The 16294-nt window shown below is 40.9% G+C and overlaps 1 protein-coding gene across 1 annotated transcript in view; it reads right to left on the bottom strand.

Moving 5' to 3' along the window:
* The window catches only part of NTF3 (neurotrophin 3), a 46848-nt gene extending 41519 nt beyond the window's left edge, over positions 1–5329 (bottom strand). Inside the window, exon 1 of the mRNA XM_083860405.1 lies at positions 4812–5329. Coding sequence (XP_083716531.1) covers positions 4812–4829 — 18 coding nt within the window. The 5' untranslated portion in view covers positions 4830–5329. The remainder of the gene's footprint in view (positions 1–4811) is intronic.
* Positions 5330–16294: the final 10965 nt, after the last annotated feature.

Here is a 16294-nt window from a genome sequence, read left to right as displayed (position 1 = left end):
TTTTATTTTAGAGGGAACTTGTCCTTGCAATTAACAGAAAAAGGATCTACAAACCATGGTTCATGGGTCTGATGTAATTTAAGGTCTGGGCTTGGAGGCTTCAATCTTTAACTTTAGAGGTTCTGCGTGACCAGACTGACTTCTTCCAGGTCAAGTCCCACAGGATTCCTCACAATCTTCTCACCAGCTATGGGTGGAAACAAGCACTTTCCTACTGAGTATAGAAGAACCAAAGTCCTAGGTGAGCCACACAATTTGAAGATGCTTTTAGACCAGATTTGAAGAACAGCTGTTGTCGATAAATGCAATTGTTTTGAAGGGGAAATAAATTCCCAGTGCTCCTCTCTGACACCCAAGATGTATCCTATGTTTTCTACCCTCAACCAACTGCACATTACTCCAGCACTGCTTCAAGCCATGGAGAAAGTCAGTGCTTTCCTCTTTCCTTTGGCTGACATCTGTAATCCTTCTCTGTGTTTCAGCCCAATGGCTGTTCATCCAAGAGCCCTGGTAACTTGTCCCAGAGAAACCTTTTGTGCCAGCAGCAGTATCCAGAGGTTTTAATGTGTGGAAATAAGGTGCGTTGGTACGCTTCTGAATGAAGCTGTAGTGAAAGTGAAGTATTGTAGTTAAATCTACTGGGATTGTCTAAGGATTATTCAGCAATTCTTCATAAAAAAACCTCTAGAGGAGAGCCTGCCTGCTGTGAAAGTCATGCAGAAGGCAGGTACATCCAGAGCACGTCGGGTCCTATCGCTACCCACGCACCAAACCATTTTCCCGGTTAGTCATCCTTTCCTACCCTCCTTCTCAATGCAAACATTGCTCTCCTTGCACTCACGAAACTCACTCCTGGTGCCGGCCTTACGTCAGTGATTTCAACATGGAGAGCTGTGCCACGAGGGCAGTGGACACCTGGTGCTCCCCTGAGCCTCTGGTAGCCATCCTGCCCATCAGCACAACCTCCTGGATGGCTCTTGAGTACTTCCACACAGGCCTTCACCCTTCAAAGCAATCCAGGGCTCTTACACATCTCTCAAGAGTTTCAGCTTCCTCTTGGATTGTCCTCATCACCTGCAATTCTGCCAGTCCCACAAGCACAGCACCCACAGAACATAGTCACCCCTGGTCCTCACACAGAACCAGCATCTCATGTTTCCATGCACCTATCACCAAGGTCTGCATGGATTTACCTGTGCCCTTGCACTGAACTCCCAATCTGCTCTCCTGGTGAACTGCATGCACCTAGGGCCCCTTGCACACTTAGCCTCCCTCACAGCAAGAGGCAGATAACAACAGATGGCTTAAACCATCATAAACTTTTTCTCACTCCTCATCACTCTTCCTTCCCCCATAAGCGATTTTCCTTCTCCCAGGTCCCACGCCCAGGTCTGGAATCCTCACCTGTACTTCCCTCGTTTCCTTCAAGCATGCTGTGTGCACAAATCTCTCTTATCAGACACAACTTTTCCCTCCCTTCACCTTCTCCTGCACAGCCCTTACAAGCAGGCACAGTCTGACAGGTCCCTTCCTGGCTCCCACACCGCTCTGTGTCAACCCACGCTTGGCTCCTCACCCCTTGTAACAGGAACTGTCATTCCCATCCACTTCTACCTCATGCCCTACAGCTCCCAACTCCACTCGCCTCCCCACACATTTCACACTTTAATTCTGACCTTAGCACAGCCATGTGGCTTATATGGCCCTCCAGGTAATTTTTTCCTCTCATTCCTTCTCCTCCCACCTCTTTATATCTTTAGTCATTTCTCCACCAGCACATTTATTCCATTCCCTCTTGCTGTTTCACTCAGCCAGTACCTACCACAGAGATATAAACACATTTGTTAATGTCTGTTGCAACAGAAAATCACTCCTTTTTGTTTGTGTATGTTCTCCTCCTCCCACAGTCTTCCCATTATTCCTTACTTGCCGTTCCTTGCCCCAACTGCTTCCCCTATAACTTATTGCCTGTTCTTTCCCTCTGTTGCTCCTACTCCCCAGTAAAGAGTTCTGCTGAGCAAACCACTGTGCCTTTGCACCACTCCATCTCTTTGCCTACTAAGAAACACATCCCCAAATTTCCCTTCGCTCTCCACTCTCTTGCTCTGTAAACCTTAACCACCTCTTTCCTAGGCATTACAGAAAACACAGCTCTTCATTTCATCCTCATTCATGCCTCCTACACTCCTTAATTTTTTCTCATTCTTGTGCTGCTCAACACCTGCCATGGCTTTATATCCTCACTGCAGTTCATCCTTCCCCTGTGATTTCCATTCTCTTGGATTTCCTCACACCACTTCCTCACGGCTTTTTCCCCAGTTCTGTCTCTCCCTTGCAGTCAAGGCAGCACACTCCAGCAGGCTTCCATCCTCCTCTGAAATTTCTCTAATCAATTACCCCTTCACACACTTACAGGACCATTTTCTCATCACTACACCCTATCTCCATCCAGCTCGTTTTTCCCTCTGTGTTCCTGTTCTCAGCACATGTTTCCATCACCATTCAAGCCTTGCCTTTCACACTCTGATACCTTCCTTGTAAATACATCCCCGTATCCATTTCTTGACAGAATCAAAGGTGTCTCCTTTTGACGCCCCCCACAAGCATCATGTAGCTGATTATTTTCCATACCTTTCTCCAAATAGCCAATAGTTCACATTTTAACTCCTCCTCCAAACATCCTTTGTGCTTTCACCTTTCTCCCTCCCCTCCCACTCCATACCCAACCTCCCCCTTGCAGACCCTACCATCCTTGTATGTCCCTTTCATATCCTCCAGCCTGTACCTTTTCCCATCTCTCTTGAGTGTTACTTCCTTTTGCGAGCTCCTAAACTTTCTGCAACCCACAAGGATCCTTTTTCCAATTGGTGTGCGGCAGTTTCCCTTTCCAGCTGACCACCTTTGCATGTCTCACCTGCCATTATTACCCCAGTGCACAACAATGCACATGTAGCACTTTATTTCTGCTGTATAACACCGTCCCTCCAGTAATAATCTACATTTATACGCGCCATTTCATTTTTTGTTCCCTGAAGAGAAAAACACCTCAACCCACAGCAGAACAATACAAACAAAACCCCTCAAACCTACGTGTTTCGCATACCTCAACATGTAGCTCCCTTCTACACAAAGCACTCCCCTCCTGGCTCTGCTGGTACCTCCTCTTCTCCCCATGTTTTGGCTCCACCACCTGCAGCCATGCCTGGGTTTTGTTCCGTGCTCACACACAGAGCCCCTGGTATTTACACGTGTATCTCAGAGCAGTCTTTTTACTACCAGCAGCTGGGACCATGCTGAACTCTTCCATTCTCTGCTGCTTTTGTCTGGCAAAGCTTTTTTTTTTTTTTTTTTTTTTTTTTTTTTTTTCCTTCTTCTTTTTCTTTTTTTTACTGTTAGATTTCCCTTTTCCTTGCATCCCATTTATAGATGCTTCTTGTGCCACTTCTCCACTTGCAAGCTTGCACATATCAGGTATTTCAGCGCCTGAGAATGCCTCTCCTACTTGTCTGGATATTTTCCTGAAGGCACAATGCAAAGGCAAAACTTTACATGCCATTTGCACTCCTCATGTAACAAATCACAAGAGCCTGAGAGCAAAGAGTATTTTCTGAAAGGTTGTAGCTCACAGCAATCGTCTGGACCATACAACACATATCCCTGTCTATTTAAAAAGGGGGGAGGGGGATAAGCAACCCCCCTCACACACACACACACACACACAGAGTCATCTCTAAATAACTGGTTTTGCAATATAGAAACCAGAGAATGTGCACATAGCAGCCCTATTCAATCCAAAATATCCATCTCTCCAGATAGCGCATATTTATAGTTCGAGAGATAGGACCAGCACAGAGCTTTCCCGTTTATTTTAATGAAGGATTAAGAACTGATCAGAAAACTATCTAAACCATTCAAGGACTTTTTCCCCTCTTGGCTAAGAGCAGTTTGGTGTCTCCATAAGGACTCGCCAGTAACTGACGCTTTAAGCTGCATTTCAGCTGTTTAGATGAGAAACAGCTTTCTATTTTGCTCTCTAGATGTGCATCTCTGTTGATTAGTTGTGTGCTGCATTCCTAGAAGGCACTCACCAAACACTGGGAGCTGCAACGTAAGACTACTTTCCCTGCCATTCCAGCACAGAGCGAGTGTATCTTTTTTTTCACCTAGACACAGATGTGCAGGGAATCTTTTGATCTCCAGCTCTTCCCAGAGAATTCGGTGTTTGGGTTTGAGGGGAATGAGCATTGATTCAAAGGTCATGGACAGAGTTTCCAGTGTCTGGCACACACACAAAATACGAAGCTGGTTACCTGCGGCAGGCGAGGTCTAGAAATTGGGAATTTTGGCTTTGCTTGTCAAGGGCTCTAACTTTGCCGGAGGGCGAGCGTGCTACATGTGCTGAGGCTGGTTCTTGCAATCCAGGGTCAAGATTTTCACCCCCCTTTTGTTACATCTGAACTTGCTTGGTTTCCCTCTTGAGACAAAACGAAAAGTCTCCTCTTGCTTTTGCCTCTTAAATCAGATTTCCCGTCGCACCTCGCATTTCTCCTATGCCGCTTTCTTTTCCAAGGACCCGAACAACAGCGTGAGGAGCAGGAGGAGAGGGGAACCTCAAGACTGGAACAAACTATGGAGCAAGTATGGGTGAAGGAAAGGAGGAGGCACAATGGGAAAGCCAACATTTGGGACACATCTACCGCTCACAAGACCCCCACCTCCTCCCCATTATACTTCTTTAAAGGACCCCTCTCTCCCTCCCTCCCCTCCCCGCCCTCTTAGGACCCCATTAGAAAACGTCAAATTTCCCTTACCGTGGTAGGAGTAACCATGGCATCCGTGTGAATGTTTCCAGAAAAGTCGACATGAAGAGAAAGGTGGATGTAAATACGTTCATTCAAAGTCCCAAAGTTGGTCTGCTTGGGTTGTGCAGAGTTGCTCTATGGGAGAGGAGCCTTAAACTCTGAGTCCCGTGAACATAATCTGCTCGATTATAACAAACCAGCTCAGCCAGATGGCTCTGTGCTCCGTGGATTAACCCCTTTATTGCCACACTCTGCTTTCCCTACCTACCATTTATAACAACCTTTGCCTGGCCGGGGAAATTCAGAGAATGAGGCATTTTTTTCAAAATGACAAAACCGTCGTAAAGGTCATTTTTCCCTCTGCGTGCTTTAAAAAAAACCCAAACATGCCGTGCCTATTTTCTTTTTTATTTTAATCCAATTGACGGTTTTATTCCTTTTCCTGGCAAAACCTCTTCATATTATTAAGAACAGTATTAGCACCAGGGAACATTTTAGAGAATTCTTTTGTTAAATCACCACCATCCCTTCCAGACTGCGATTCTCAGCAGACGAGTATTTTATTGCAGGAATGTCTCTGTGTTTGCACTCTAATGGTCCATCCACTCCCCCCTTCCCGCCCCTCTGTCCCCCACGCTCCCTCTGTCTCCCACATGCACACACATGCACACACTTTGCTCACACTGCCAGCATGTGCTGCTATTCCTACCCCTGTTCACAAGTCACTACAGGATGTGTCAAACAGGTGAAATAGAGACACAAATCTACAGTGCCATCAGCCTCCGCTCCCTGGCTCTGACATCTCTTTTAATTTTTAATTTTTTTTTCCCAATTATTTGCAAATCTTTGACAAATTTATTTCTTCCGTCAGCATTTTTGTCGCCTGCTATGACATAAAAATAAGTGCTGGGAGAAGCACCCACTTCCAAGAACAGACCTTAGGATGGATTTGTGTACAGTTCCTCCTGTTTTGACTCGCAGATTCGTCCATTAAGGATGGCAAGTGCCAAAAACATGGGAAGTTCATCAGCAACCAGCAGCGGCTGGTTCCCAAACTTTTTATTTAGAGAGATCGCTCACAGAGATGGCTGATAAATTTAGCTGCATGCCTCTAAGTCTCCCTCTAAATTTACATGCTTAAGTCATCTTTCTTCTCTGTTTGAGCATAATTGAGCAAGTCATGACCATAAGAACGTGATCGTGTAAGATACGAGGTGACACTTTAAATCATAAGGGTCACCAGATTGTTTCCTTAAAGAATATTTTTACCAGCTCAATAGGTTTTTTCTTCTCCTGTTTAACCATGGATTTTTTTTTTCTTTCCCCTCCCTGTGTAAAGATAATTAGCCCTCTCTTGCTGTCAAAGCTTTGCACCTTCTCCTTTAAGACATTTTAATCTACCTGGAAAGTTGTCACAGTTTTATTGAAATATTTACCACCATAGATTGAAACACAGATGGTGTCATTTGTTGCAGTTGTCCTTTCTCTGAATTTTTTTTCAAGCATAAAATGGTCCCATTTAGGGAACCTTGCAATTTAAATGGTCCTTTTGAGGGGGTTCCACAATTTGTATCTGTCTCATGAGTTCTGCCTGACTTGCTTGTTGCCCAGATGGAGAATAAAAGTCATCTTCCACCATTGCCTCCTAAGAATTCTGTACTAAAACTTGCTGCTCTGCCAATAAAAAACAAAACAAAACAAAACTCCAAACTTCCTCAAACTTGTAAAACTCTTATTCCAATGGTCTTTGTCTCACCCTGTCCCTGAATGCTGTTCCCATCTGATTTAGAGCTTTTTCAGCTAAGACGAGGAAAAACTTGAATAAATTCCTGCGCGTCCCCCACCCAGCCCAGGCACTGTAGTAGTCAGATCTGAGAAATGCCTAAAATGTGACTCAGCTTTTAATCTCCTGAAGTAGACAAACAGCGCTGGGAATAGAAAAAAACTTTCCTGTGGCTGGTGAAAGAAGGTTCCCCTAGAGGTAGGCAAAGGGTTAAGGCTCTGAAGGCAGCCCTAGCCCGGGAACTTCACATTTGCAGCAGGGGAAAAAAAAAAAAAAAAAAAAAAAGAAAGAAATGAAAAAAAAAAAAAAAAAAAAAAAAAAAAAAAAAAAAAAAAAAAAAAAAAAAAAAGGCAGCAAAAGAAGAAGTCTAGAAGCAAAAATCCTGGGCAGAGGGGCTGCCTGTGCCTGCCTCTGATGGGAGGAGAACCTCCTGGAGCTTGCAGGAGTTGGAGGGGTTTTGCCCCATGTCTGGGTCTGTGGGCAATCAGACGCCTTGTAATTCGAGATGTGACACCTTAATCTCGCCAAATATGTGCGCGCTGCAAAAAGCATTGTAGGGCAGCCTGTTTTCACAGCCAGGGAAAATGGAGACGTGTTTGGTCCTTGCAGTTTTTCCAACCTTTTTCCCCTACAGATGTTTCTGTTGTTCTGAAGTTGGTTCTTTCTAGGTATTTCTGGGGTGGTTTTTTTTCCCTCATGCTAAACCATGGCATAGGTGGATTTCTTTTACACTTTAAGCAGGTTTCTGAATGTTTAATGAGAAGCAATCCAGATCCCAGATGGTCACCTTTATCTGTTGCACTTGGATCTGAGGTTCTGACATAGCACAAAAAAAACCCCCAAAAAAACCAAAAATCCCCAAAAAACCAAATTACTTTGAAGAAATCCCTGTTCTGTCTTGAAGAATCTGAAACATTGCCCAAAGCATGCTGGAGAAAGCCATCTTTGAATTCTGGGGAATTTAATTGGGATAATTACAAGACATTGATCCGATTAATTAGGCACTTGACCAGACTTCAAAACGTGATATTTTATATACTTTGAAGACATGTATTTTTCTCTACATATTAACAGATACCGCTGTGATTTCTTTTGATGATAAAAAAAATTTGAATATTTATAGGGAAGATATGCTTGTGAGTATGCAAATGCATTAAAATTTTATTGGGTTTAATGCATGCCTTGGGTCATTCTAAAAGCAAGGAGCATGTTTTATCATGGTTAGCTTTTGCAACAGCACCACTTTGTGGTTGAAATCCCAAACAGATCCCAAAAAGGGATCTGTAGGGACACCACATGTACCTCAGCAATGTGCAGTGCAATGTGAGCAGTTCCCTTGGTGGTTGGTTTTAATATTTATTGAAAAATGCACTTACCTGGTATGGAAATGTGTTCCAGCCATATGGTCCTGTCTTTTTAAGAGGGTGGGTTTGAAATGAAGGGAAGGAAGAAGAAGTGGGAGCAGAAGATGAGCTGTGAACATTTTGACCGACTGATATCTTCAGTACAGGAGACTGTTCGCCTTTCAAATGCCAAAACCACGTTTGTTCTAATCTCCAGAATTTTATAAAGGGCCAGACAACATCTCTAGATTTATTTATTTATTTATTTAACTTGAAATGTGCTGCAAATGTTTTGTTGGAGGTAAAAAAGGAATCCAACTACGTTTTTATTTGGTGGAAACGGTGGTGGTAAATAATAGAAATTATTTATTTAAACATTATTTAAATATTGTTTTAAGAATACCAATGGTACCATTTCAAAACCGAAGGAATTTCAGAAACCTCATTGGCATCCTCACTTGCACCCAGGCTAGGCAAACCAGAAGTATTAGAAAGAAACTCCAAGCAAGATTCACAAATAACTTCAAGCTTGGTTTTGTTACACATTTCTTGGAAAGTTGCCTTCTTAAAAACAATTGGGACAGCTCATAACAATTGACATGGTAGGTCAAAGATGAGACAGTGTAAGATGTGTACCCAGAGCTGTAGGCATGCCAGGGGGGAGGATGGGAATAATGCAAGTTAATAAGCAGGAATTCTGGTCACACCCTGAAAGCCATTATTCTTCAGAGCTTTTCCTAAAGGAAAGGCATTTACAGAGTCAGCTTTTATGCAGTTGACCTTCAAACCTATTTCCTTGGCAGGGAATTAGCAAAGTGAGATTAAATGAGATTATAATAATAGTATTAATTAAAATAATATCCAGATGCATTAAAATATTAAAATGCACCTAGTAAGTACTATTACAATCACTTTTTTGCATGAAAGATTTTACACACACACAACATTGCAGTACTCAGACTCAAAATTTAAATTTTTTTAAAAATATTTTTCATTTCAAAGGGAATGTATTTATCGGTACTCCTATATCAAAACAAAGCTAATATTAAGGGACATGCAAAAGGGGATTTACACTCTTCAATATGTAGCTGTGTTTTAGCAATAAAATTATGGAGGATTACAAATCTCTCCACTGTACTAATGTACATCACTCCACTGTACATCACTTATCAGCTTAGCTCATATTTTGGATTTATGTAATATTTCTCTTCTTCTGATGGTATCTATTTTTTTTACCAGAGATGGTCTTTATTGCAAGAATAATTTAGAAACAAGCTTAGTTTATGATAGGCAATATTTTGGGAAAAAAGATATATTCCTTGTAATCATAAGCATGCTTTGAATCCCTACTCATTTGTTATAATTCCAAATTAGCTGAAGAGAACTTGCATGACAATCAGTAAAAAAAAATACTAAGGAAAAAAATCAAATTAAAACCATAGGAAGAAGTTTGGTTCTATTAGTTATGCTAGATCTGGGAAAAGGTGCCTGCAGTTCTTAGGATGGAGGAAGAGGAGATTTGGAGTCACAGCACCATTCTTTTGTGAGGAAGATAAATTTCACACTGGGACACATATGGAGATACATAAAGTGCTTGGTGAAATTGGGACTCAATTCTGACCATGTTCAAGTCAGACAAGACCTGGAAAATGACAGAAGCAATGATTAAATGTGTCATGTAGTTTAAAATATGCTGAAAAACTCAACAGGGCAAAGAAATCATTCAGGACGCACAAGCCTGTAACTAACCCTGGCAGGGCAAAGGAAGGTTTGATCAGCCTCTTTTCCCCATCTCTCCCATGACTATGTGACTTACACCATCACAGAAAGAAAATGTGTTCAGGAACATCTTGTACTCAGGACACTGGCACAACTTTTGAAGAAAACTTCCCAGTGAAAGCCTTCAGGATGTTTCCACCACATATTCATTTAGTTTGGGACACTAAATGTCTTTATCACAGGGGAATTTTCCCACAGGGAGGTAAATCACAACACTGGTTTTCCCTCCTGGACTGGTGCTTCTGCATCTTTCAGGTGCAATGGAACTGTAGTAACTGGAGCAAGTTGAAAGAGGATGAAAGAAAGGACAACAAATTAATATCTATAAAAATAAAAATAAAAATAAATACAAGTCAAGCAGTTCCAAATGGAAGGGACTCAGAGCATTACTGGTCTGGTATCTGTTGGATCCAAGCAGGTTTATCAATGAAATGAAAGGCTCAGTTCCACATCACACAGCCAGGAAATGTTTCCTGACTTGTGTGTTTATTCCTCTTCCTAGTGTCAAATACAGATGCTCTTCTTAATGGTCACTGCTGAAGAAATAGAAAATAGAGCAAAGCAAAACAAAGAAAGGTTGAAAAGTGAAACACTGAGAGAAAAGAGAAGCTCATTCACTTGTAAGCAGCAACAAAAGTTGGTATGACAATGGGCAATGATATTTTGCATAAACTAATTTAGCCAACATTCTTGGGTTTTGTCAGCTGGAATAGAAAAATCTTGGTTTAAAGTAGATCTGACAAGGTGTATTTAACAGCAGAATTCAGCTTGTTGAAGCCAGTGGGACATTTCTCAGTGTGTTGTGTCCTTACAAGGCAATTTTATTTCAATTAAAGCAACTTTTATTCAAACTTTTTATCTGATGGATGCTGATGCCCCTTTGGCTGAGCTTCTACAATTTAATTCTCTAAAACCTTAGTGTGAAATCACATCTGCTGGAGGAGGGGCAGGGCAGCAAACATGGTATGGATCAACTTTCAGGCAGCCGAAAACTGAAAGTCCCATTTGAGCCAATGCAGATGTACAGGCAGGGGGTTTGAAACAACTCTGGGCCAAAATGTGCTCTCTGTTGTCTGTCCATCCTGGCCTATATTTTTTTATCTTTTTTTTTTTTAATATTTATATTTTTATAGGGAATTTCCCAAGCCTAGTATGGACATGTAACCAAGTAGTCTTTGAGAACCTATAGGTAAAATATTTAATGCATCTTTCTACAGTATTAAGTTTAAGCTCACTGGGGCAGTCTTTGAGCTAATTAGGAAGTCCCTAGATTGATTTAGGACTGTTTCAAGTGATGGCGTCCCCAGCAGCTTCCAGGCAGGCCACGTTCCAAGACATGGATCAAGGGATCAAGGATGCACAACAGAGACAAACCCACTCCTTAGGAGCTGTGTGAACAAGCAATGGCATCTTTTGCATACTTTTCTTAACCTCAATTCAAAGAGAGAGATTGTCTTTTTTCTTTCATTGCCACGCGTATCTTTTTTAATACCAAGTAAACAGACAAATGTTTTTTACCGACATTCCATTCTTCGCCAGTTTTATTTGGAAGAACAAATTCAGCCTGTTAGGAATCAAGCAGGATAAGGGGAAAAAAAAAGCAAAGGCATGGAGGTTTTTAAAATTATAATTTCTTTTTAGTCTGAAGACTTTGACCCCATCTCTCATCATGGGAGTAGTGGGTGAAAAAAAAAAAAGAGGCTGAATGGAAAAATCCAGCACGTTCTTTTGGTTGAATGGCACTACTGACACTTGGGGCTGGTGGTGCTACAGGCTGTCCATGCCTGGAGCTAAGTTTAGGCTAAATTCTTAGTTTATAAGGAACTCTTTTCCCTCTGAGGAAGATCATGCCAAATTCTGTTCTGCTACATGCTCATGGCAAATCTCTCTCATCCCAAATATCATCGACGTTTAACCCACGCCTGTGGTTGTGTAAAAGGTTCCTGCTCACATGCTTTGCTGTCTGTCCCGTGTCTCATTCCAGTTCTGCAGCTGAGCCATTCCTTTATCAAGGACCAGAATAGCAACTGAGGTTTCTGCCCTGCAAGGGAGGAAAATGAAGAAATCACGCGTTGAGCAGAGGACACAGAGAGTGTTTATTGCAGGAAGATGGGGATGGTCACACAATCATCCCTGACTGGCACAGCCTCATCTGTGAGTCATACAAGCTCGGTCACACAAGCAACAATAGGAAAATTTATGGGGCTTTAGGACTGTTATGAAGTTATGGCATGTATGTTCTCTCCAGTGCACATGCTGGGTTTTGATTTTTATCTTTCTTTTAGCGGTTAATTCGACGCTTATTTTTCCCCTTGCTGAGAAGTTCCTGCTGGAGGCAATTCCCCAGTATGGCTTGTCTCAGTAGCCAGAAGTGTTTGTTAAACACAACCTCTGTCCCTGCAAGCTCTGCCTTTGATATAAAGCAAGATATCATTGTGCTGTAAAATTGCTTGAAATGTGTGTAAGGAGTTGAATTTGAAGGTATTAAGGACAGTTTTTGTGGCACTATTTATAGTCTAAGGAAGCATCTTGTCTTTCCCTTAATTATCATCTCTGCCTCAATATTATGAAGTGAATGATGTGAAATTTTTATCCCGAGAGTGTATAAAACTCATTTGCACGGCTACATCTTCTGAAATTAAAGATTATTCTTGCATCAAGTCAGAGTCAGTGTTACAGTCAGACTTCAGCTGATAGAGACAGATATTTTGGCTCTCATCAACTCCAAATAAAGCAAAACTCCAAGAGTCCCTGATTTCTTTATGGAAATATGACTATACTGAGCTAGGCCCAGAATGTTGAACAAATAATCACTTGTTTAAAATCTATCCATACCAAACTCCACATCCACAGGGATTAGCTCACTTTCTTCATTTTACCTTGATTTTACATCCCTTGTATCTTCCCTTGATTTTTGAAAATTTCCCTTCCTTTTATACATTATTTCTATTATTTTTAAATACCTAAAAAAAAAAAAAAAAAAAAAAAAAAGAAAAAAAAAAAAAAGTATGTTTCTATCTAAGAAGGTGACAGATCTGAGAGTCTTACTGAGCCAATAAACTGAAAAAATATCACAAATTCCTAAAAATGCCCAGCTAGAACATACAAATTTCCTAGTAAGCAGCACAGTTTTAAGTCCTCTCCCCACACAGAGCCTTTTGTCCTGTGATGTGATACCTACAGCAAGTGGGAATTGTTTCACTTGAGAAAAACTGACCATGCAGCATGCCTTACTATGCACTGAGAGAAATGCCACATGTCAGTTCTGCTGCAGTCTCAAGTTCTTTAAGGCAATTTCCATGCTCCACCGTGGTTTTTTCCCAGGCATGGGATCCTGAATCAGCTCAATAAAATGAAGAAAATGCAAAATTTCTGTGTGATTTTCCTTGGGCTGCTTGTTAAATGTGCTTCTTGCTCACACAGAAGTGGGTTGTGCTGTTAAAACATCCCACACAGACTGGAGTGGAGTTTGCACAGCCATCAGTGTGCAAACTTGGGACAGTCTCATGGATGGCTGTGTGGGATGCACTGAAAAGGCTCCTAAATACTGGAATGAGCTGCCCAGGGAGGTGATGGGGTTCCCATCCCTGGAGGTGTCAAAGAAAAGCCTGGATGTGGTTTAGTTGACATAGTGGTGTTTGGTCACAGCTTGGATCGGATGACCTTGGAGGTCTTTCCCAACCTCAGTGAATCTGTGACTCTGTGATTCTTTCTAAAGGGCTGATCTGTCCTTTCAGCTGCTGTGCAGTTCACTGTCACTGACCCCTTTTTACAGAAATTTCCACCTCCTTCTGCTCTGGACTCATGGCTTTGCACATATAACACGAGGGCTGGGGTCCCAGCTAAAGGTTTGACACATCACCTACCCTCTTATAACAACAGTTCTGGGGTTTGTGTAAAAAAAAAAAAAAAAAATAGAGTAGTAGTGTGTAGGAAGTGTGAGGCCAACAAGAAGACAAAGAAAGGATGGAAGAGCTGGTTGGAAAAGTAAATAGGGCTGAAAGGATCAAGAATAGCTGCAGTCAGAGGAATTTAGAGAAACAAAGATAAGGCTGCTTGCAATCTGAGGTTATAAAATCATGTCAACATGCACAGGAAGGTGATAAGACATGACTTTACCTCTTCTACAATGGCCTGAGGCACAATCACTTTTGCAATTATTTACCCTGCCACCTACTCAGGCCAGTTGTTAAAAGCTATAATTCAAGAGTCATCCTCTCTACTCAAAAATGCACCCACAGTCCAGCTCTGACATAAAAACATAGTCATTTACCAGTGCTCCCAGATTATCATGATGCTGGTACTGGATGTTTCCAAATCTCAAGTGAGATGTTTGCTTTGTTACTGTATTTTAACAAAAAAATCCAAAACCAACGACAAAAAACAAAACCAACCAAACAAAACTCCCCACAACCCTCCTAAAACCACAACAGTTTTGTTTCTGTGAAACAAAGAAGCAAACAAAAATATTTCAGTAATATTTTACATGAGGAAAAGTTTCTAGTACTGAAATTTCTATTTAAAAGATTATTTTGGTTTTGCAACTTTTGTGCTCCAAAGGATTCCCCTTTTTAAGGTCCACTTAAAACCTTAAATGTTGTCAGTTAGATTAGCCTGGATCAGATATTAAAACAGTGTTCAGTCACTATTTTAAGCTAAAAGACCAGAAAACATAAATGAGAACACCATGCTACTACAATACTTACCTTATATTAATGTATTTATTACAAAAATTTTTGATTAGAGATTTCTACCCAGTGTGAAAATGTTAACACCCTTTCATGACCCTGCTCTGGCTTGATGCAGTAGAAATGATGCAGGAAATCTGATCCTGAATATTTTCTAATAATTTCTCCTGAAGGAGATGCACACAATTGGGCACTCCATAGTTAAGATTTAAATAAAAGTCCACTTTGCAACTTTGCAAACATGGATTAAACATTGGAGCTCCCAAACCCTGAGACAATCACAGTTTACCAGCTGAAGGGATGCACAAATGATCCTTTCCTGTCATTTTGCTCTGAAGAACCAAAATAATTATTTTTTCTTAATTTTTTTTTTTTTTTCATTTTGTTACTTCCCCGTGCCTGCCAATGTCAGACACGGGGCAGGCAAGACTAACATTTGGTATCAGAGGTTAACATAACAAGAGTGGAAAAGCACACTTCAGCTCCCAGGGAAGTGGATAAACACTCTGTTCCCTGGCTGGCAGCTGCCTGCTCTGCTGGGAAACATCCCTGCTTTTGCTCTGGGTTAGTGGAGGAAAGACAGGGAGCAGAAAGTCCTTCTTCTTCCACTAGATATTATTATAAAAGTCTTCTAACTTTGTGACGATGAAGGAGGTTTTACTGATCCTTTCACTATGTGAACAGCAGAGAGGTAAAAGGATCCCTTTATGAAATTTTAGGCAGTCCAGAAACTCTCTTTGTGCCCCAGACTTAAAACCCAGTGAGAATAAAATTGCTTTGCACCCAACTGAAAACCAAATCAATAAAACTGGTGCACCCAATGTAATTTCTTGCTCATATTATATCTCCTCTCCATTACTAGAGTGATATAGAAGAGAGCGCAGCATAAATTGGACTCTTGCCTTGGACTGCTTGTCTGAATTTTAATGAAAAGCACTACATTTCTTTTCAGGGAGGAAAAAAGAGTTTTCTGCAAGCTTTTTAGTTGTTCACTGGAGAAATAATAATAATAATAATAATAATAGTAATAATAATAATAATCTAGATAAATAGTAATATATAAGTTATGTTAAAGCATTAAATATATTTTAAGCAGAATTGTCTCTTCTGGGTTGGTTTCACATTATTCAGGCTCTCTCTTTCTCCCTTTTATCTACAATATTCCTGGGAGTTGTGGTTCAGGTTATCTCACAATACAAGCTTCCTATGCAGGCCAAACTCAGGGCATTGATCATATTTAACCCCAAGATCAACAAAAATGTTGGTGACAGACATCAGAGAGGTGAACTGTACCTCAGTTCAGTTCTCAACAGTCTTGAATGCATAAGAGATGCTGATTTTCTTCCTCTGGTTTCTCATTATATGAATGAGAAATGGTGAGGAGTGATTTGTCTCTTTGAACAAATGTAAAGCAAATTTTACTAGTATTGACTTCATAAAGTCAAATACTCTCTTAAAATGTTACAAATAGCACCTCTGATCCATTTCTCCATACAAATTCATTTGTAATCAATTTTAGCAGCAGTTCCAAAATTTTGGAATGTTTTGCCCTTAAAACATTTTGCATTTTCTGAATAGCATTAATAAATTTACTATTCAAATCTTACTATTTTCCTTTTTTTGTCCTGCTTTAATATTGGATGTTTTCTTTTCCCTTAGCCCACAGATCTTTGCATTCCATTCCTTGAAGCTTTTGCCTTTATCTTTCTAGAGGTTTCTTCCTCCCCCTATCTAATTAAAACAAAATGACAAAACCTCAAGAGAGTGCTTGGAGGCATTAGAAGATGTTTTAGAAAGGTGCTAAGCTGTGTTAGATCAACAGCAGCTGTTTCTTTTGCTTCAGTGCAGCTACAAGAATTTATAGCATTAAAATTTGCACCTTTTTTGCTTGTGTTCCCT

This window comes from Zosterops lateralis, assembly GCF_965231275.1.
Source record: "Zosterops lateralis genome assembly, chromosome: 4".
NCBI classification, from domain to species: Eukaryota; Metazoa; Chordata; class Aves; order Passeriformes; family Zosteropidae; genus Zosterops; species Zosterops lateralis.
This window is presented reverse-complemented; position numbering and strand designations above follow the sequence as displayed.